At 44.4% G+C, this 23,944-nt stretch overlaps 1 protein-coding gene across 2 annotated transcripts in view; it reads right to left on the reverse strand.

Moving 5' to 3' along the window:
* Window positions 1-585: 585 nt before the first annotated feature.
* Window positions 586-23,944, reverse strand: part of Acox3 (Acyl-CoA oxidase 3) — a 37,574-nt gene continuing 14,215 nt past the window's right edge. Inside the window, exons 9-15 of one of the 2 annotated variants that reach the window (XM_050167499.3) lie at window positions 18,119-18,239; window positions 16,639-16,872; window positions 14,549-14,703; window positions 12,267-12,399; window positions 9,772-9,926; window positions 6,042-6,159; window positions 586-2,425 (exon numbers count right to left, since the gene is read on the reverse strand). In XM_050167499.3, the coding sequence (XP_050023456.1) occupies window positions 6,043-6,159; window positions 9,772-9,926; window positions 12,267-12,399; window positions 14,549-14,703; window positions 16,639-16,872; window positions 18,119-18,239 (915 nt within the window). In that variant the 3' untranslated portion in view covers window positions 586-2,425; window position 6,042. Of the gene's footprint in view, window positions 2,426-3,258; window positions 6,160-9,771; window positions 9,927-12,266; window positions 12,400-14,548; window positions 14,704-16,638; window positions 16,873-18,118; window positions 18,240-23,944 lie in introns of those variants that run through there. The other variant, XM_055064694.2, reaches the window with a different exon arrangement.

The following is a 23,944-nucleotide window of genomic DNA, read 5'->3' on the forward strand; positions in this document are numbered from 1 at the left end:
TGCAGACGCGCGCCCATGCATGCGCAGTGTGGCACGGCTCGCACGTATCGAAACTCAGCGCAGTCTCAGTGAACAGTTCCTCTCTGTTATCGCATGCTTGCTTTCCTTATCACCATGATCTCCTCTTCGCGGCACAAGCGAAAAGTATCTCCCGTTGCCCCTTCAACGATGGACATTCTTCTCATTGATGCTGAAGTCCCACCCGGCTCGAACGTTTGACGATGTCTCTGCGGCTAGCAGGAATTTTCGTTTGAAAGCAGCACAACAGTGGCATCGCCTGTTTGGTGCCATTACGATAACGCCGTGCTATGGGTCACACCATAACCTGATACGACACAGGTCAAAATAGCAACGTCACTCGTGTACTTCAGTTGGCTACTGGCGCGGCTTGTAGCGGCTGCGATACTGACTTTTCTAGATGGCGCTAGCTATGCACCATACTTATCATCTTCAATTACAAATTGGTGTTTTTTAAAATCCTCTAATCTAAGCCGAACCTAGAGTTTGGTATATGATTACTCAAAAAAAAGATTATCGGCCTAGATTCGAATAAATACTGTAGGTGCCTATGTCAAAAGCCACCACTTTTCCCAGTCACCATTTATTGTTTCTCAAGGCTGGTAACAGTTCACACACAAACATCATGTGCAACAATAACTTGAGAGGTCTTGAAACAGTGACAGAGCAGTTGTAAATGGAAACTTGGCCTAATGACATACTCCAAAAGGTACCTTTTGTTTTGTATGTCTTGTAATATGTGTAATATATGTACTGATTACATATAACCTAAATATAAATTATTTTCATTTTTCTTGCTCTTTTGTCTATTAATATCACCAGACAGTCGAGCCATTTACAAGCCCTCAGTACCTCTACTCAAATTCTTCTTTGAACAGACAGCAGAAGTCATTACCACCAATATGTAAAACACTGTATACACAATAAGTTTGACAAGAGTTGTATAAAAATGGTACACTGTAACACATTCACTCCAGTTTGGAAAGAAGGAACATCACAGACAATTGAGTGAAAGGTAAGACACTGAGCAGATTGTCCCAATCTAAAATTGTATTACCCAATGAGAGACAGCAGCACAAGTATGGCGGTAAAAGGATGATTGTGTTGCCTAAAGAGATGATCCCATGAAACATGTTTTCACAATGTTTTCAACATGTTTTCAACATGTTTTCAGTGTGGTGTTGCCTAGTCTGCATATCCATTTTATGCAGTGCGAGGGCTGCACTGTAGTACTGGCCACAATGCATTCAGTGTAGATAAGCAGACAAGATATACTATGCTGTGTTACTTATTTCGGCCATGATAACAGGTTGCTTACCATGTGGTGTGAAAAGAATACGCCACTGCATCACTCAGGAGATACACATTTCATCTGAGACATATCATCTAAGTGTTAAGGCTGTTTCACATTTAGCGGCATGATAAAATTTGTTCATGCAAGAATGTTGCCATCAGTCCAACATCCCTGTAAGCAAATTGCTGTGGCCATAAAAGAATTCTCTTCTAGCATGTGGTTCAAAAGCATAACCCCTTCTCCCACTCTTGAAATACATTCTAGGATGCCCACATACGACGTGACAGTAATAGCTAAATAAATGTCTTATGCAGGAACACTTTTTCCATTCCAAAAAATATCTGCGACTGTACGTCTGGAACTGATATAAATTCATCAAGCAGTAAAATAGCAAAGAACTCTATGCAATAAAAAAAGATGAGCTAGCGCCATTATCTGCAACTACAGCCACGACTTGCTAACTCAATTATGTTGAGCATTTCCAGCAATTTTAAAACATCTTTTTAAAACTGCCTGTGGCAGACAGCACAATTCTGGCCCATGAGCTGGTCTACTCGATGAGGGGAACAATACTTGCACAAAAATTAAAATTCTTTGTGCAGAAATTGCATTTTCTTTTTTTGCTGGAAGCGACATGAATAACCTAATTTTACGGCTCTTGTGTGGCTGACGCACAGTTGCAAAGCCGAGACCACGATGTCTTGGACCCTCGCAGAATGGTGGCATGCTGCAGTAATTTCCGAAATTTACACTTGCCGGCCAAGTTAGAACACTTGTCATGTCCTGCAGTAGTATAATTCTTTAGCTCTTGAATAAAAAATGCTAGCTGCACTTGCAGTTTTGAATTGACAGGTGATTAATAAAAGGAAAAATGAGACATCCACCCAAACGTAGCGATTGCTACCGAGGAAACCCATGCGGGTTCCTCGAAAGAAAAGCCTTGCAGTGGAAAATTTGTCCTGGTCCAGGACTCGAACCCAGGAGCACTGCCTTTCCGGGACAGTTGCTCTACCATCTGAGCTAGCCAGGCGGCTAGCAGAAGGCTGGGCGAAGTCGAATTTATCAACAACTCGAGCCAAAGGCAAGAGTTTGACGCAAGAGTTCTATGGAAGCCTGCAAGGTAAAGAGAATTAACAAAAGAAAAAAATGGCACACCGGAACTGAATCGAAACCGGGCGCCGTTCTGACAGAGCTACAGTAAAAGCTTGTTAATCGACAACTCCTTAATTCGAAATTTCAAATAACTCGAAGTAGCCGCCGCGGTCCGTCCAACAGTGTATTGACAGCAATATGCAACACATCCCGCTAATTCACACTGAAACCCGCACTGCCACCGATAATTCGAACTCTGCGACATCGTGAATGGGGAGAGTGCTAGTGGGTGGAAGCACGTGGGTGATGCTGGCGTCGCCGGGCAGGACATGTAGCTTGGCTTTTTCCTTCAGCGGCAGACACCGTCGCCACATGATGTGTTCATTGTGCACAAGCGAAATCATGCGAGGGTGAGCTTGCGAACGCGGCTCAATCTCGCGTGCGTGAGCGAGGAAGGCAGGGCGGAACGCACCCTCTCCTGTCATGCGAGAGGCAAGAGGGTGAGGCGAGGGAGAGACGGGGGGACGTTCTTCTCCAGTGACCGCTGCTTACGCGCGGCCATGCGGGCGCCATGTCTTGAAAGCGATCTGCGATGTGGCCAAAGGGTGTGCCCGTGTAGGCCTCATTTTCAAAGCGATCTGCGATGTTTTCAGAGTACGCATAGTGCCGGTAGCTTCATGTGCGATGTGCTTTCTACGCTTCGGTAGCGTTCAAGCGAGAGCTGTACGAATGTCAATTTGCTCACTGCTACTGCTCCTCATTCCAGTGTTTTTCAGCTAGTTTCCACTGTCATCAAGCGAGATGATAACAGCTTGCTTACCATGTGGTGTGAAAAGAATACGCCACTGCATCACTCAGGAGATACAAATTTATTCTGAGACATATCATCTAAGTGTTAAGGCTGCTTCACATTTAGCAGCATGATAAAATTTGTTCGTGCAAGAATGTTGCCATCAGTCCAAAACCCCTGTAATCAAATTTCTGTGAGCATAAAAGAATTCTCTTTGAGTACGTGGTTCAAAAGCATAACCCCTTCTCCCACTCTCGAGATACATTCTAGGATGCACACATACGACACTGACAGCACTAGCCAAATGTCTTATGCAGGAACATGTTTTCCTGCATAAGACATTTGACTAGTGCTGTCACTGTCGTATGCTTACCTGTGCGCGTGTGACACTGTGCTTGTTAATTTATACAGTAAGCGAATGTTCACAAGTTTATACGGCCGATAAAACTACCATCCTTACTTTGTATAGCTATCTACTAATTTGCTATCGCAATCGATGTTTCGCTTTTCGGGCGAAACTGCGATACTTTTTTTTCTCTGTGCTAGTCAGCGCGACGGAAGGCGCAGATGGAGCAAGAGCCATCTCGACGTCGGGTACGTCGGGCCGCGCTGGTTGCGTCCGGTTACGTTGACTGTGCCAGTGCTTTGAAGTATAGATGTTCTTCACGCCAGTGTGACGTAGCGTGCGTGCGCGCATGCTCACACCACGTAGACTATATACGCGTCTTAACCGAGTGATTTTTTTTCTCCGACTTTCGTTAGTTAAAATTTTGTATAATTCAAACTTTTGTAGCATCCCTGTGGAATTCGAATTAACGAGCTTTTACTGCATACGATGCTGCATTTCATTCTTTAGATGGACATTCCAAATGGAAATTTGCAGGTAGGTGCAGGAACACACCGGGAACAATATAATAACACTGAAAATCTGTTTTTCGGACCCAAATGCTGCTCAAATGCAGCGCAAGCGTCGCTGGGGTTAATTTTTGAGGGTTTTTGTGGGCAAGTCCACATATAACAAATTGCTGATATAACAACCACTAACTATCGAGTATGTTATAAATGAGTTCGAACTGTATACATTGCGCACCAAACTTGCCACAAACAAATCTCCAATGTACTCCAGTGTGATATGACCATTTGCCATTGATTTCTTCCCTGAAACAGTCAACACAACAGCTATTGCCAGACATTTTTCCCAAGCAACCACCACCACCATAACGAAAAAAGTCAGTGAAAACCCAATAATGCCCCTAGTAGGACAATTGCTGTGATCTTGTTAAACGACTACAACTACTTAGCCTACCAGCAAGTCCAACTTTATCAGCGGTTCCCAACAAAGCAAGATGCATGGATGGGCTGTTTACTTTTTCTAATTCATACAATTTACCTATATGAGCACAAGTATAGTGGCTAAGTAAAGCAAAGCACAAGGTCTTTGCAATGACTCTCACAAACAGCGAATTTCTAAGACTTTCACAAAGTGTGTGCACCAAAGTGAGTACAGTCCGCAATGAACGCATGCACATTGTCACTCTTTGGCTCTTCACTTGGTGTGCGGAAAGTAGGTACAATCGTCAACTGATTTTTTCGAGACACAAATGGGGTCACAAACATGTCTGAATTATTGGGCATGCCAGAAAAACAAATTTCGACAGTAAAATCGATTTGCTGTTTTTAACAAATCCAGCGCCACGGAAAAATCGGTCAAGGCCGTGAGTGCATTTCGCATTCGCGATGCGCATTGTCTTGAAGTTTAGGTATCGCGGGTGCGACCGTGACTGCGCGACGCTGACAGATTAAACTGTGTTCTGAAAATTCACCAGTTCGAAATGTTGACCACATGCGAGCTTTCACCATTCTTGCCAGTGTGCACAGGTACAAGCTTTAGCTATAAGCGCTTGCGGTAGTTGCTGGCTGATTGCCCACGAACCCTGCCTCGCACATGCTGCCATCAGTGCAGACTGTGCGCATCATCTTGCAGCAGACCTCCGTGTATTTGTCTGTGGACATGAACATACACAAGGGCGAGCTTCCCGCGATGGAATGCTGCCCAACACCACCGCCAACAAGGTCTAACCAGCGGCGTTGCGTCGGGAGTCAGCAGCCAACGTCGCGGTTTAGTATAGAATCAATGAAATGCTTCGCAGTGGCTGTAAGGTTAATAATGCACTTGGAAAGTGGAGGAACCACCTCGCCGACAAAAGTGGGGGCATAATGTCTCGTTGCATGCTTCGATTCCCGGACACACACAGCTCCTTGGTCTACATGTTTTGCACGTGCACAGCTTTTGAAAAACATTGTTTTGGTTATAGTGTGGTACCGCTTATAGTGCAGAAATTGGCAACTCTGGGTGCTTAATTTATAAGCGGCCTATGCTGTATACACAAATATCAATGCACAAATGTTTTTGCCTGCAACTCTCATCGAAATGTGGTCATGGCACCCAGGAGTAAAACACTCAACACCACGCTTGGCAGCAGAATACTAAAGTTGCTGCGCCGATGCGGTGGATGCTTGTTACATCTCTGAATACTGTATAAAAATTAAAAAGCAGCCTATGCCATAGCATTCTCTGCAAGTGAACTAAGAGCTGGTGAATAAAAAGAAATTCTTGCTTAAAATGAATGGTGTAAGGCACCCATCTGCCAAGACTCACTAGCTCTTACCCTGGTGCCTACCAGGTCAACTGGTACTGCGTAAAACCTGCCGTTCAGTGGCGTTGTTTCTTTGTTCACCAAATATGCAGAGTACGCGTGGGAGCACAATCTGGTAACGCTGACCTGGCATACGAATGCATTCACAGACGTCATATCGTAAGATGTTGCGCCCCTGGCAACATGTCACCTCAGAGCTTTGCCATGAGGGAGCCCATGACAGGTTTGTCAAGGAACTCCTTCCACCAAGGTGCCCGCTGGGTGCCTCCCGGAGAAAGAACAAATGACTGGAACAGCTTCTTGTACACCTGGAAGCAAAAAAAAAGAAAATAAATTGAATTTTCTCCGTGGCAAGGACTTACTCAAAAGTGAAACAAGACAGATGTGTACTATCTGTGATACGATATGACATGAAAACGTTGGGGCTAAATTAAGCACATTATATTTTGTGCCTGCTTTCACCACACCACATGACAGTGGCATGACATCAGCTTCTCCAGAACCTTTGGCAACTAGGTGAATAGTAACTCAAGAGCACGGTATCATGCTTTCAAGGCACTTGTAAGAGGTGCTCTACTTTTATAAGTTATTCTTCCTGCTTCAGCTATCCACACAGGCACACTGCATACCAATATAAAAGGGAACGCACAGTTTGTGTTCAAATAGTCATTCCTGCAGGCATGCAAGTTTGGACCACACTTTCTGCTGCCTCCAACATAGTTAACGTGAAGAAGAATCTGTCTCCTGAAACTTCTCAGATTTCAGTGCAAGAATGAAAGAAAATTATAGGCAGTGAATGCAAGCCTGGCGATTCCTTTCATGCTGGAGCAACATGTAAAACAAGTTTCTGAGCTGAAACTGCTTTGTGACTGTGTCTTATTCATTTCTCGCAGTTCTTAAGCACTCTGCAATTATAAGCTGTGAACTTCACTCACACCAAATGTATGATTCTGCCTTTTCATATACAAGTGACTACTGTCTTCAGGTAGTGGGTAGGGTGAAAATGAGTTTCCTGCTTTCAGTGCTTTTCGTTATAACGGTGTGCAAATAATCAAATATCACCGGATTGAATAGTGCTTGTTTGAATTATTGGAGACGCAAATCAATTATCCACTATTAGACCTTTCGGATGTTCATATTATTTGTGAAACATTTGCCTGTGCCTTAACGCACGCAGCCTTTTCACTACACAGGGTCACAGTAAGTACAAGGCTCACTGTTTGGCAAGACCAATCAAAATGACAACACATGTGGACAGAGGGAATGGCAACAAAACAGCACATAGTTTACAAAGCATATGCGAAGATCTGGCCGATCAGCCGCCGGAAGGCATGCAGATTGCATAGCACGTGCATGTTCACAAAAGCATTCACACACTTTGGAGCTTTCTGTCCACACACAAGTTTAGCTGCACAGACGAACTTGATGGGCATACTCGTGAACTCGAACACCGCTTCAACTGCCATCAGTCAAACCCATCAGTCAGCTATCAGTCAGGCCTAACGGCACGTTGAGTGTCGGCAGCTAAAGTTAGTTTGGTGCCGAATCAACACAGATCTATTCGCAGCAGCTGCATGATACTCTGAAAGCCGACAAACAGTCTTGCCAACGAAAGCAAGTGTACAGGATGGCATCGACAATGCCCACTGCACCCCCCTTTTTGCGAAGCATTGCACGCTAGCCTCTCGTTCCCAATCCCTTTCATAGATGTACACTGGTCTTGTTTTTGTGGCTTCGAGCAACCCCTCACAAGGCTGGCTTTAGATTTACATGGCAGGCCTGAAAGTGTCATATGACCAGTGCGCTGACTGCCCGACCATCTGCCTGGACTGCGGATGGACACAGAGTGAAGGGGGAGGGAGGGGGAGCTGCCTCACACGAAATGGGCTTAGCCCTCCCGATTGCAGAACATTTGACAGGTGGCAAATGACCCTAAGCCTGACAATGAAAAAGGCCCAGCTCCTTACCGTTGGCACAACTGCAGTTGACCTGTACAGTGCTAACGATGGCTACGTGCCAAGCGGTAATGGAGTCATGTGATGCGTGGTCTGCGCTTTCGCAGGTCGCGAAGATTGACATTCATGAGCCAACAATAAAACTCAATGCGAAGCCCACCCACCTATCAAGCTAGAAAAACCCTTTTTGTATTTTGGAGGACAACAGGAAAGGAATACTTCCTACGCAATAAAAGATTGCCAAAGAGAGGTCCACTATTAAACTGAAAATATTCAACTTCAGAAAGAAAAAGCCGCTTGATTCTACTCAACATTTATTCTATAGATAATAAAAATATATTGCAGACTTTCATATGGAACTGAGCTTCAATCAATGCTGGCATCCTAATTTGGTGTTCATTTAAGTAAGAGTAGACAATACTGCACACCTTGATTTCTAGGCACCTAAGTTACTGATAGCTTGCAACATTCTTGTTATGCAATTCTAGACTCCTGAGCATGTTGAGCATCATGTTTTCTTGCACAAAATTTGTAGTAAGCATTAAACTCTGTGATAAAATTTCTGATATTCGATTCGATACTCAGCTTTTTCTTTTCTTGATTCAATTTGATGTTCGATTCAAGATCAGCTATTTGGTATTTACACACCCATACTTTTCAGTGTTGCTCACGGAGTCTGTGAACAACACAGAAGCAATGGCTGCATGCTGCAGAAGCGTTCCGTGCACTAGCAATGATGCATATAAAAGTTTCTGGGAAGGGATAATGCCACAGCAATGATCCAGTGACTCCCCCACATTTCAGCACACCGAGGAAGGCACTGCGAATGTACAGGGAACCATGGCATTGGAATTAGAGCACCATCTTGATAATGGGAGCAGTGGATATAGCCTGGGCGGGCAGGCATGTTGGCAGACTGTTTGCTGCTCTCTCTAACAAGCAGTTGTCAAATGTGGAGGGCACAGAGACAATAATGAGAGTGGTTAAAGTTGGTCTTTTATTTTCTTTTGTGCAACTTATCTGTCTCGTATATGAGTGGTGGTGTTCATGTTAAATACCTCGTTAAGTGAACATGCGTACTAACGGCGTATCCTCAACCATGGAAACAACATGCATCTTTAATGCTAAGAACATCAGACAAAAGTCTATGACCACTTACTCGTTCCTCACTTATGGTTGCATCTTGCCAATTTAGGATGTTAAAGTGGCAAGCACTCAAAACTGCTGGAAAATTAAAACAACTGCATTGTGTCACCTATTTGGCCAGTACAGTCACCAACCGATAACTTGTACTCTATATAGACCGTACAAAAAGTCAGAAATACCAGATTCACCCGACCAGAAGTGGCCAAAAAAAAAGTGTGCCGTATTCTCGGATGTCACTTTCGGGGGATGACCGAAGGCATTAAAAGCACAATAAGACTGGCATAGAATCGAGCAGAAGGCATCACCACAATCTTGTGGCCCACATCTCAACCGCTGTCACGCTGTTGCTACAGATAGGCAAAAGTATAGTCAATGTATGCACCGAATGTTCATTAGCGACTATTAGATCAACCAGGCTACTCTATATTCGGTTTCAAGGAAAAGCCGGTGACCTAGCCAACGACCATGCCGGCAACATTTACCAAACAAAAATATTGCTATTTCTGCTCCACTTGGTGGCCAAATTAGCACACGGCTGTGCAGTCGGACTCCGAATTATAGCACGGTGCGTTATAATGTGTCCGAAATTCCTCTTTACACTATGCATTACATCTATGGGGCTAGTGGAGGTACCACGGAGCTGCCCGAATAATCAAACATGTGTGAATTATCAGTGTCCGAAAAATCAGTTGGCGACTGCATAGCAGAACTTCATCACAAAATGAGGATGAATGTCGGGAAGCAAAAATTTCGAAAAAGAAAAGTAGAAAATGCCTCGCAATACGCTTGAATAAACCTGATAATGCATTTGAACCTGACCTGTCCGTCCGAGCAGCCAAGAACAGAATTGAGGGCGACATCGGGCGGAGCAATGACGTCTGCCAGCGTGACAGCATCGTCCTTCAGCTCACGGCACAGCTGCAAGATGCCTTCTCTCATCAAATTCTTGGCAGCTTCGCCTGCGCAATATCCACCTGGAAGAGAGAATTTTAGATGGGGTCAACTCTAACAGAATGCAAAAGCTGCCAAAGAATGGAGAAGTACAGCAAATACAATAAGACAGGAAGAAGGCTAGTCGGGCATCTTAAGATCACGCAAAAGCACGCAGACATGTAGTGATACATTTGTTCAAATCTTTTTGAGTGACAAATCATCAGATACACTTAATTTATAATGAACAGCTGTCTTTGCTGCACTGATTGTTAACCCTTCCTGTTTTCTTTCTGCGTCTCAAAACCCTTTCCCCTTGTTTTCGTCTCCTTGCAAACTCCTCCTTTGAGGTCTCCAGCTTCTCTTTACAACAGGGGAGTTAGTTCTATAATGGTGCAGTTTACAAAACGGAATCGGCAAAATACAGCTGGTACAATAATAAGACAAACATTGAATACAGCAATGAACGCATCGGAGTAGTGAGCTCCGATATAATGAAGTGTCTGGAAAGGCTTCAGTATTGTGAATGAGTTGCACTGAATATATTGAAGTATTTCCATAGCCCTAGGTAAATTTCAGGTGGTTTCCTAAAGCGTGCACAAGACTTCAGGAATATTGAAGGAGCACACTGGATAAGTAGAACAGTAGAAAACGAATACAGTAGAATACAGTAGAATCCTGCTGATACAATGCTGCATAATCTGCTTTTCTGAACAATACATTTTATTTTATTTGCTCAGCCAACGTCCCATAGGAGCAATGTATTTTCGTATGGTTACTGTGATCGATCACTCCCTCCGCTCCCCACCCCCCCTGAGATCGGATAATACGACAGCAGTAGTGGGCTTTTACTAGTATTTCTAAAGCTCATAGCTTTATATTCCAATGTACTAGCTTAGATAACATTTCAATTACCAACGAGCAACGTGTTAAGCCCCAGCCACTCTGAAAGAAAAACGCGCGTGGCACGCCATCGGTGTTAAATCGCTGCTACGGCAGAGCAGCCTAACCAACTGGAGATGCACCGCTGATCAGTGAGGAAACAGCGGCTTCTTTTTTTTTGACTTCCAGAAGAACTTTTGAACAGACGTTGAAAGGAAGAAATTTTAGCGCAAATTGGTGGGCTGTTTCAACGTTACTGACTAAAAATGCATTGGCTGCGGTTCATGCGGCGTCAAGTGATATTGCTCTGCATAACACGTTATGCAGAGCAGTGTCACTTGATGCCACATGAACCTTTACTGTTGAGTCACCAAGTACGTTGAGCGACCAAGTACGCCTATTTTCATGCTTTTTGGAGCTTGCTTTGGATAATACAATTTTGCATGATGCATTTTATTTTCCAGTTCCCGTGAAGAATGCACACTGCAGGGTCACCATAGGGGCCATGTCAGTACGTGCTGAGCACTCATGTTTGTATTATCCAGTGAGGGCCCATTTTGTAATTGAAATAATTGGCCCACAGATATGAATGAAGCCCTGGCTGGGTGTTTGGTCAAGACTGAATCAATTGAAAAGTTAAATTAACTAGAGTCAAACTAACAGAAGTCTACTGTACCTATATACTCTCTGGTGTGTCTGTCATACGTTTCTGTGCACAGTACTAGATCTGCACTACAGTAGATTCTCGTTGATACAAAATCGGCCCTGACTGGATAATTCAAACATGAGTGTTCAGTTGCACTCATGTGGCCCCTATGGTGACCCTGCAGTGTCTGCCTTAACGGTGCTAAAGAGCAGTGATTGTATCAAGATGTGCTACTCCCCATTGAAAAAGTTTCCAGTCTGCCCTTGACAGATCTCCAAGTGAATACGGCAGTTCACAATGAACAATTAGCAATTACAAATGATCCTGATGTGCACAACGGTATACAAAACAGACGTCAGGTTTGTGACATTGGCAACGGTCCACCAGCCGAGCCAGCAGCATTGCCATTGTCATCATAAGATGGCAACAAAACACATTTTTGTATAGGTTGGCTGTGGGGTTGTATAAAAAAAAAAAGAATGCAGAATATCAAATGCAATGTACTGCATGGAGGACATGTTGTGGCCCACAACAATAAAGAGCTGTCTGAGAGTGGTGATGAGGAGCATTAGGTGAAAATGAATTGCAAGTCTCTGCAGCTGGCCTACAGGACTTATTAATTTTATTTATAGCCAAAATCGAAGGAATGCTACATTTTCCTTTTTATATATAGGCTGCGTGTTGATTTGAGTGGACAGTCTTTGCCACTCAGAACTCATAACAGCATATGCCTTAGATCCAGAAGCCTCTTCCTTTAATTAAACCCATTGAATAATTCGATCCATTGTTTCAGTACCGCAAGGTCGAATTGATGGAAGTCGACTGCGTTAGAATGGGGCAAGAAATTCGAGCTCACCACCATAGAGGTCCCCTATGCGCTTTTCCAGGCTCCAAAGCGCAAAAAGGGAGTTAATTCGCTGCAGCACGACACACAGTTGAGGGTCCTTCAGGTCAGCAATGAAATTCTGGAACTTTTCCACAATGGTGTGCTGGAGAAAGAAAAGGAATGCAATGTTGAGAAGACAAGGAACATCATTCCATAGCGATTCGAAGGTCAGGTCCTAGCTTCCTCCCGACATTTCTGGCTAGTTTAATTTTAGTTTGAATGAAATGAATGCATTCAATTATTGTGCACTTTATAACAAACACTGATGCATGTCTAGGCACTATCAATAGCAAAGGTATGGCATGACAACCGATACACTCTGTGCTGTTAGACATGTTTATTGACTAGTGAGGGTCAAAGAAAGAGTCATATTTTAATTGGTGCTGAATATATTTGCCTGGCCATGTGCCTTGCATACTGCACCAGATTAGCATGCTACAGTGATGGTTAGCATCCCAGATAAACAGCTGGGCGATGAGTAATGACATAGTGGCAATAAAGCTCAGGCAGCAAGAATGCTCTGCCTGACAGACTGTAGCACCAAGGATGCCAGAGTGGCATCCAGGTTCCAGGTGACTCGCATTGGGAGTGAGCCAATAATGTGGGGGGCCGGAGTGGAATGATTGACCATGACACAGGTCAATGGTCATGGCTCAATCTGATCTACAGTGATAACTTCCTCTTGGCTGTCTGCATTGATCATAAAAGCAACAAGGCCACCAATATTTCATGTTACCAGACTAGGCTATGTCACGTAATAATGTAAGCAGGGTGTATCGACTAGTGTTGTAGCTTTCCACGAGAACACAATGGTCAAGTATATTTCTAATCTGAAACTCTGACCAACTGTCAAAAGACAACATAACCATTAGAAGCTACTTAGAAATCTACCAAGATTTTTCACACAGACAGATAGTGCAATTAACAGTGATGTTCTTTTTTCTCTTGTAGTCGTATTCAAACTCAAGAATGAAGCACATAATACCACAAAAACACTTAAGGACTACAAGCAACTTATATTTAAACCTAAGGAATATTCACTAATGACACTGAAAACAGACATGTTTGCTATCTTCAAAGTTTTAATTACAGTAGAACCTCGTACATACATTTTGTAAAAAAAAACGCGAAAAGTATGTACTTACCGGGGGAATATACACTCAGAAGTCACAAATAAATATATGGCCGACTCAACTGTAGGTGACATCTACGAAATGCGAAGCGTTGCCTGAATATAGTTGCAGCACGAGACGTAGCCACACCGTGCTGAGCTGGTGGGGCCTCAACAATATAAAGCGCGCACTGTTATATTTGCGGCTTTGGCAAGCTTACGTTTGCATTGCTCTCGAATTTGGCCTGGGTCGGCAGCTTCTTCAGGTTTTATGTGCCCACTTGGCGAGAATCATTGCCATGACATGCCGACGCGCATCGAGCTGGTGGGGCTCAAGAGGCCCAAGACGGGCTTTGTTGTTTTCCTATTGCATAGTGTTCTAAGGTGCGACAGGAAATTGAAACAAAATCGAGCTGGCGGGCAACGGTGGAATACGATGCCACCAGAGCGAAACGTTTTGCTTACTTACTTAGCCATTACCTGCAGCAGGGAATGGCGGCATCTTAATTATCACTCACTAAAAGTGTGTAGTACGCTTCCAACGGCACTGCGCCACAAACACTGCAAAACAAATAGGTGAAGATGTTTATCGCAATAGGGATGGCAAGGATAGCTGCGAATGCCATGCGCAACAACCTGCCAGATTTGTTGGTACTGGAAGAGAAAGCTGAGTGCGCGCCCGCATTTGCATGTGACACAAGCAGGCGAGTATTGCAGGGAAGCTGCTGTGGCAGGCGCCTAACGGCTCACAATTGCGTGTGCCTTGTGCTGTTTCTTGTTCACACGAGATCTAGCAGTGAGAAAACGTATTATACAATTGCAGTTTGGTGAAGTACTGAACATTAGTACTAAAAGCATGTGTCTTACGGGAACATATGAACCGGTAAAAAAAGAAACGTAACTATACAGGGTCATTTTTTTGTGTTTTCAACAGCAAATGTTGCCACCAAGAAATCATACGAAGTGGTATATTAACGAGGTTTTACTGTACTTTCAGTCCTTTTTATATTTTCGTTTCCTTTTCAAGACTGGACCATATGGCTTCTTGCAAATCCGTATAAAGGTAAGTCATTAAATAACTAATTTCTGTGAATTTTACCAAGTAGTCTCTTCTGTAGACAAAGATTGCACTGTACGTTACCTCAATGTAAGCCAGGGCCAGTTCGCGGAGGCAGAAGGCTTGTGTGTTGTTCTTGGCTGAAAACTGGTCCTCCCCCTGAGACACCAGCGTTGTGTACTTCTCGTCGCTTACCCTCAGCAGGTAGCAGACCAGCCACTTATACGCCGCCAAGATCACTGCATACGAGACGAGCAATCACGAAAATTCCCAAGTCATGACCATGTTGAAGCAGTTCGTAACTGCAACTTCGAAAACAAAAATGCGTAAGATTTTAGGCAGCTTTTATTTGTTGCGTAAAATTTATAAGCGTGACGTTTGTCAAAAAGAAAAAGAAAGGAAACCCCTACCACTGTAATTACCTGTGTTGTATTTGCAGAGTCCATTTTATGCCTGTGAATTTCCCGCTCTGAGTCCAGAAGTGAATTCTAGCCTGTCCTCGACTGCCTTTCTTTTCCCTTGGCATCCATTCTGTTACTTCAATATTACCGGTTATCTGCTCTATGCATCACATGCATAAAAAATTACATTTCTTCCTCATTTTTATCCTGCCTTCTAAAATATCAGTTACACTCAATAATCGAATAATCCATACACTCAAAGCAACACTGTTTCTAATGACAGATATTTTTTTTCAATCACAAGCTTTACAAATCCCTATAGCTCACACTAAGCAAACATAATTAAACTTCCAAGAAATTGCAACAGATAATAAGGTGTTGGCAGGTATCCACTTTGGTGAGTCTTGGAACATATTCGCAAAGAAAATTAAGCAAGATTTAACTGCTTCAAACTTCTGTTTTCTGTAGTAGCATCAGTTTGTTTATCATGCTACCTTTCATTACAGTGAAGTCTCGGTATAACAAACTTCAGGGGATCACGGTAAATTATTCGTTATGGTGAAAGATAGTTCGAGTAAAGGCCCCAAAATGAACCATTTTGCCCATTAACCCATCAGTTCACAAGTTCTCACCATTCCAGCTATCCATGAAAATGTTGCTGTTGGCTCTCGGCACGCGCTGTTGCTATTTTCCATGGATTCCGCCGCCACACACTACCGAAGCACCGCATAATAAAAGTGACACGCACAAAACAGATGCTGACTTTGAGAAAACTACTGAAAGAAAGGTAGCCCCATGTCACTTCCAAAGCGCAATGTTTCTTGCGTTTTGTTTGTTTTTCGCATTTCTTGCCCCATGGACACCACAACTGTCTCACTCGAGGCGGACACCTTAACTATGTCAAAGTGCAAGCGCACATAAACGACACTGTCTGGCAAGTGCAAAGTACGACCGTGTGGCACCCCTGTGAGTACGCATGTTACCACTCGCATCACTCGTACGCCGCAGAAAGAAGCGCAAAAGAAGGAGGAATGTGCAGAAAGAAGGAAGAGACATGCCTCCGTTGCTAGGTGACACTTTTCTGGGCGGAGCATATGCTCGCAAAGCCAGATGCGGTGTTGCCTCTGCTCACCGGCGTTCTTTTTTACTCAATCGCAGTATTAGGTCTTTCAAACCCCTGCGCTGCAATGTCTGCACTCTCTGCGCCTTGTCGTCTGCTAGCCTACTGTTTCGGCTGCTGTGAAGGATACACGAAAATCTAAGAATCCCCAGATTTCGGGAATATTAGTTTGTAGTACGGAAGTGTTGTAAACATCACAGGGAAAGTGAATAACAATTGTTATTCTGAAAAGTTTGGTATTCTGAAGTTTGCAGTACTGAAATATCTTTACATAGAAGCTATAAGAAGTCAGCAGGGATTTCTGAATAGTTCATTAATCAGAAAAATTCGTTAATGCAGTGTTTGTAGTAATGAGGCTTCACTGTAGTTGGCTGCTTCAGTGCAGCACATAGAGTGTGCCTGTAATTTATCTGTTTACAACCAGTTGACCGTGTTACGTTATACAATCTATAATGTCAAACTGTATAGAGGAGCAGAGGCCTCCTTCAGGCCTTTAAGCTTATAGCCCCGGCTTCCTCCTTAATAAAAAAAAGAAGCGAGATAAGCTTTCACTTATTTGCAGTCAGGTGTCTTGTAGCTCTGATAAGGTTCCTTAATTCCTCCACAAAGCATGCCTATGTCATAGTTCATGTTCAATGTGCCACATAACTGACCATTAATGTCGGTCATCTCACGAACAGTGGTCGCTGCCAGGGTGCCCTGCAGAATAGTCTCCATGTCATTGAGGAATTGAATGGTTGCCATGGAGGCTGGTAGGGGCTGACCCGTCTTGCGCCCTTGCACCAACGACAGCAGCACATTGCTTGTTTGCTGCAGAAGCACGTTGTTGTCTCCCTCGTAGGTGCAGTTGGCATCGTTGTCATTGCGCAGCTCGCCAAGACCCGACACTGTATTTCAGAAAGAATCAAGTGGTACAGGCTGTGTTGGGAGCTATGCATTGCGTAGCACAAATTTAAAGGTAAACTGCAACAATACCGCATTTACCTGAATGTAATGTGACCGCGATTGTAACAGGACGGTCGACTTTCCAGTCATGCAAAATAAATAAAACTGCAAATGTAATGCGATATAAACGAAAAAAGAAATGGTACCTTCATTCAAGGATTCACAATTTGGAAACGAGTTCTTCTCAGTCATTGTGGTCTCAGGAGGTGGCACAGCTTCCCTTGGGCGTTATTCTCAGGCGACCACTTTTGAAGGTAGTTTCACTTTCGCAAAACATGTCCCCGGAGGACAAGTGTTTTTGGTGCTGTGCCAGGCTCACTATCATCGCACAAAGCCAGGAGTTTGGTGCTGGGATGAGCCAAGTCTCATGAAGGCGAAACTATTTCCAAAAGTGATCACCCGAGAATCAAGTAATCTTCCATGCCATGGAGCTCGTTTCGGATTATGCCCTTCTTAAAAGAGTGCACAACCATTTTGTTTGGGGACAGTACCAGGCCCCTGCAAGGTCTACGGATCAAGCACTTTCGGCCGGCTTCGCAATTAGAAAGCACCTGCTGCTGGTCCCGCCATGTGCAAATTGGGGACTCGTTTACGGCGAGCTGCCAAGCCATGGCAGAGTTTCCGAACTCCTCAGCCGTCAAAATTGCTCGTCTCTTGAAGCGGGCATCACATTTAAGTTATGGGGTTTTACGTGCCAAAACCACTTTCTGATTATGAGGCACGCCGTAGTGGAGGACTCCGGAAATTTCGACCACCTGGGGTTCTTTAACGTGCACCTAAATCTAAGTACACGGGTGTTTTCGCATTTCGCCCCCATCGAAATGCGGCCGCCGTGGCCGGGATTCGATCCCGCGACCTCGTGCTCAGCAGCCTAACACCATAGCCACTGAGCAACCACGGCGGGTGGGCATCACATTTAATGTGCTACATTGCCATAACGTCGCGAATGAACAGAGTCAAAGCGCGAAAGGCCACAGGGTACTGCATCACTGTAACTGTAACACCCGTCACGACGAGAGTGAAAATGTCATGGCTTCAGAAATTTCAGACACTGTTATACATTGGATCTACCGAGTCAGTGATGCTGATGCAGAGTCCCGATAATTTTGTAAGCAGAGAGAGCTGGTACTGAAATACAAGGCTGTCACGAAGTTCGTGAATGGTGCAGAGGAGCAGATAAAACAGTACCTTTGAGATAGCCATGGCCACCGCAGGCTTCACGGCTCTCCTGTATCGCATCCCTGGCCAGCCAGCCTGCTTTGCACTTGGCAGCGCATGACAAGATGTGCAGCTCCACACCTTGTTCCGACTACATGGTTCGAGAAACAAAAGAAAAGGAGACTGTTGATGGGATTGACCGATTGATTCTTTCATTCATTGAGTTCACATACCAAAATAACACTGGGGCTATGAGAGATGCTGTAGTGAGGGGCTCCAAGTGATTTTGATCAGCAGGGGTTAAAGGGACACTAAAGAGAAACAATAAATCAGTTTAGACTAATGAAGCATTGTTTGAGAACCCTGCAGGCAGTCATTTAAAAAAAATACTTTGATCATTAGATGAGAAAATGAAGGTCCAAGTATCAGTATTTGAATTTCGCGCCGAAACCTAAGTGCTGGTAGGTCAGTGTGACGTCAGGGATTCCAAAGTATGTTTTCACATTTGGGCCGCGTTGGCAGAATAAAGGTTCCCGAAACTTGCCATGTTTAATATTTGGTTCCTTTAGAACAAAATGTAGTCAATCTGTACCGCTATATATAGTTAGTAGGCCCTAGAAGATGGCATCAATATCCAAGACGTCACAGCCCCCAAGTGCGGGAACTTAAGTAGGCGTCGCCACCCGTATTTCGTTCTTGCGCTTTTTCTGGCTTACCAAACGTCTTATCGTTGTAAGAGTGGTGTTTTTGTTATTGTAGAACAATAATTTACTGATGCAGAAAAAATCATTTTTACCTTTAGTGTCCCTTTAAGTGACTTTGCATTTTGTCTCCATCACAATGCTGTCCCCATGGCCGGGAATCAAACCTGCTACGTCTGCTCAGCAGCAAAACACCGCAGCCAGTGAACCACCAAGATGGCTACAACATTCAAAACTCCTTCGTGCTTGCAGAGTGCAACAAAACACTAACAAAATACCATTTCTCTTCAATTATTGGGTCAGAACACAATGAGGCTGGGGACATGTCCACAAACAATGGCCTTTGATGAGAGTTCTCATTTTGGCTGTTGGCCAGTAGATTTCACTTTTTCCTAGAAACAACATCTAATGCCTTCTGTGTTGATAATGGCATGTGGGTCCTTGACAGGCTTAAACAGTTGCGAACTTTTTCACGTTTATGTAAACAATCTTAATTTTTCTTTAATCTCTCCTTTTTTTATTATTTCAACCATTTTACTCCATTAGCTGAATGCAGTGTAGTCAGCTGGACCATGCATTGCCTACTCCCCTCGTCACCTTCACAGCTACAGTGCAGACCTCGATATAACGAAGTACGTAAAATTGGCAGTTTGTTTCGCTACACAGAAGTTTCAATGTATTGAAACTCGACCTTTTATGCAAGTAATACCCCTGACACACGGGCAAAACTAAAGTACTTTGCAGCAAACCCCTTTTGTTACTCTGAAGGACCCTTTGCAGAAAGGAGTTGTGCCGATGACACATGGTACCGTACTAACTTCCTTAGGTTGTTCCTCAGATAAACACCGCAAGAAAAAATAGTGCTGCTTATTAAAGCAGCAAGAGAGAAAACATTTTTAAAAAGCTACATATTAGATTGCATTTAGCTAGTGTAGAACCCAAAAACACTTTTTTTTTTTTTCGTTGTTGATGGCTTATAATGCGCATATTCGTTTATTTTATTCGCGTTTTTGCGCTCTTAGAAGCAATTTAAATTCGTCCAGCAACTATGTACAACAGGTGTTTTGCTGTCATTTGCTGCGCATGCTGTTTATTCTGGTGCTGCCCAGGTTCTTGTTCTCCCTTCCTTCGTGTGTGCAGGCGTAACGCGTTTTATTCAATGTGTTATTCGCACAATTGTGATGACGTGACAGAACTGCGCAGTTGCATCATGGCTCTGCAAAACGCTGGCGATGAAGCGAGAGTTGAGGTCGCTCTGACACTTGTTGCTCTCGAATCTCTTGAAGATGAGATAAACGCAGCCAAGGCGAAAGTGGAAAACATCAAACGTCACTCATCATGAACAGCTCCATGTTGACTGCTTCGGCACTGTAGCCTCGAGCCACCAACCGCAAAAGGTGGGCCTAAGTGTGCAAGGAACGATGGTTTCACGATGCTAACGCACCAAAGACGACGCAGCAAACGACACTGCCGGAATTCAACATGGCGGCACTAGCAACATGATGTGAGCGTTTGAGAGCATAGCTACAGTATATCTTCACTGTTCGACAAAACAGATTACCGCTAAAACTTGAAGCATTTTCGCAAGGTAAAAAATACTTATGGCGCACCGTAGTTGTGTGGCAGGTTTCTTTCTATTGACGAGTTGTGCACGCTATGTGTGAGAGTAACACCTTTGCTGCTTGAAAAGTAGATGTGCAATCTCCTTTCCTCTAAAGGAACTTCACCGGGAGGGAGATGCTCCTTTGTCGTGTATCACCGTGTTTGAACGCCTTTCCGTTAGATGTCCCCTTACCTAAAGGACTTTAGAGTGCCCATGTGTCAGGGGTACACCGTATATACACGATTGTAAGTCGGCCCCCCCATATTGCGTGACAGGAAAAATAAAGAAAAGAAGAGCATACCCGAGGGCGCATTCGATAACGAAAATTTATTAGTAGCTGACATGGTCACTGGACTACTCGTATTCACTAGTGCTGCCATCGTCATCGCTGCTACGGTCCCAAAGAGCATCGTCGTCCAACGAAATTGTACATCTCGCAAACGACCGCACCACAACATCTTGTGGAACAGCAGCCCACACCAAATGCACCCAACCACAAGCAGCCATCAGGGAGGCTCTTTCGACAGGTCTGGTTGGCGAAAGTTCGTGGTCTTCTGCTGCCAGCCACTCGTACTCACGGCGGAGCAGGTCATTAAAAGGTGAAGATTCAGGCTTGTTTCATAACCATGTTGCACTTCACGGGCAGGGACCGATCACGCATTTCACCGACGTACGCCACAAGCTTGGCCTACTGCTCCAGAAAGCGTCCAGACTTCTGCATGTGGGAAATCCGTGAGCTGCTGTCACAGGTGAAAATTTCGCCTCGCTGCAGTCGCCACTCTCACACCACCCGTTCAGAAACATCGAACTTGCGGCCTGCTGCGCAGTGATTTGTTTCTTCGGCGTAAAGGATGGCAGCCCTATTGAACGCTGCTGTGAACGAGTGCCGAATGATTAGTGGGCTTGGAGCACTCATGACGACTGAGGAAGCATGGAAGTAGCACATAACCGGCAGTCAAGTTGAACGCGTCAAACCAATGCCTTTGGTCAAACTATAGAGAAAAACCCGTGAGCGGCGTCTGCTCTTCCATGAACTACCGACACTCCCCGCAAGTGCCGCAGTTCTGAGGGTTCCGCCGTAAATGGAACAGTGGCGCTTCCATCAACTATCGACACCCCCCCATGGGTGTTGTGTGCACTGCAAGACTCTTAAAAATGTTGAAAAACCCTTCCGAAAACCGAACAAACATGCAGGATAGCGAAAAGCTACAGGTAGGGCCACAGAGCAAACATAAAACTGTAACTATGTTGTAGCTCCCGTTGGTCTCGCTTTTTTGGCGGTGCCATGTTTTGGTTTCGATCGTAAGTCAACCCCCCACTTCAGATATTCAAATTTTTTAAAATTGGTCGACGTAAATACGGTAAGTCTATTTTTCTCACATAGAAAGGGGCCACAGAATTTCCCGAGTCATCGGGCAGTAAAAAAAAAAGCAAATTTGAATGAGAAAACAATTCATTTTGAGGAATTTGGGAGCCGGCGTCGAATGATACGGTTTCATGGCACGTCAATGACACCTTCACATCGGCGGTACAAATTAAACGAAGCCAGCCAAGCTTTAGCGTGCACTCCGCCCCCGTGGCTGATAGCGCCACCCTCACTGGGACGACGCTATCAGGAAAAGCACCGGCAGTGGGTCACCAAAACTCATGATTACGCAACCTCCAATACTTAACAGCTTAGTTACATGATGCCAAGCCATCTTGGCACGCTCACTTTTTACACACGCAGCAGATTACCTCTCAAGCAAGGTATGTGGCTGCGCATGCGCTCAGCCGCGCTTACAGCCATGTGCAGCCACGGCCGAGACGCAGGCCAGAAATTGCGACGCGCGTGAACTTAACCCCCCGCCCCTTGTGCGCCCCTAATCGCGAGCTTGCTCCCCTCCTCCTTTTTCTTTGCTTGCGCAGGAAGGCAGCACTCGTGGAGCCACCATCTTTTTGTCTCACCACACACTTTCACTCGCACACAAAGTACGCGGGGACACGACAGGATCTTATCACACTTGAACTTTATATGGAACATGATGCGGCTCCACTTCTGCGGTTGCTCTTGCTGCGCTGCACACAATTTGAGAGCTGTGGTTACAAGCAGCCACTTGTAATTCAATCATTTGACCATCTGCACCCGCAGAAGTTTCCATTTACTGTCTCAGCATTCTTTTGTGGCGGAAGCAAAATTTAGTTCTATTGAAATCGCATACAAACACACTTCATTATATTGAGGTTCTAAATACATGGTGTTCTATGAACAAGAGGTTATGAAACGTAAAATAATTCTTTATATCAAGAATTTCGTTATATCGAGGTCTAACTTATACAACTGTCAATGGTTTGCCTGCTATAAGAAAACACAAATTTTATTGGTTGAGAGAGGACAGAAGCAGTAGCCATGAAGTAGATTTGGTTGCTTTTGCAGAACAGTCACAAAGCGAAAAGGTACACTGGATTTAGTGTGCTGCAGCAACGGTTATAGCGATTTATATGCAATGTTGCCTAAACACATCATTGTTGGAATACGGCAGTTAAGAAGCAAATGGCATGGCAAGCTACGGCTTCACAGCTACAACAACGCTTCCTGCATCGCTTCGCTGAGACTGAGCAAAAGAAAAACCAAATAAACCGACCACAAGTGACTAATGTGCACCTTATTCTATGGATGTTTGTGCTCTTGAATTCTGCCTACAATGAAATATGGCTATGTTCAATCACGAAAACTTTTGCTCAGCAAATGAACATCACACCCTCCACAAGGGGCGCACAGGGGCAAAGCCCGGCAAACAGCGCAGGTGCCTGGACAAGAAATACCGAACACATGTGCTGACTACCTACTGATGGTCTTACTTCGAATATGGCCGTACATAAAGTAAAACCTAGTTAATTCGACCCTCGTTAACTTGGGTAATCGGGTAATTCAGACTTGCCCTCTGGTTCTGGTAGGCGTATGCATTATTTAATGCAATCAAACTCTCGCTAACTTGGACAAAATATGGCCACACATCAGTTAATTTCTTTAACTCTCAGAGCTAAGGGAGCATAGAGCACCGCAAATGTGCAATGCACAAGAGGAAGAATGGTGCTAATGTCCCACCAAACGAAGCAGCGGAGTGTGCATTGTCATAGTCATCAGCAGAAATAGTATGTAAATGACAGCAATGCCGGAGTGCTTTGTGCCTATTTGTGCCTTTAAAGCCTTTATTCTTAATTTACCCCCGCACATAACACCGCATCAGCTGCGTGCATTCATAACTGCATAGTCACCATCCACGATCGCGTTGACAGCCACCATAGTTTCCTCCACAGCGGTTGGGGCAAACAGTAGTATAGTCTTGAATCAGTGTGCATGTCAGCCACATGCCTTCAGAACCGAGAGATCATTGTCCATGATCGTGTTGCATGATCGTGTCGACAGAGGCTGTGGTTTCGATAAACAGTTCCATTTTGTGTCGGTGTACAGCTGTCGAGGATGAAGAGGAACAGGCTACAGCGCTATGGACGGACAATTTGTTGGCAACCAGATCACTAGTGAAAAAATAATCGGGATCTGAGCGTGGT

The sequence above is a fragment of the Dermacentor andersoni genome, chromosome 3 (genome assembly GCF_023375885.2).
Source record: "Dermacentor andersoni chromosome 3, qqDerAnde1_hic_scaffold, whole genome shotgun sequence".
In the NCBI taxonomy this organism is placed as follows: domain Eukaryota; kingdom Metazoa; phylum Arthropoda; class Arachnida; order Ixodida; family Ixodidae; genus Dermacentor; species Dermacentor andersoni.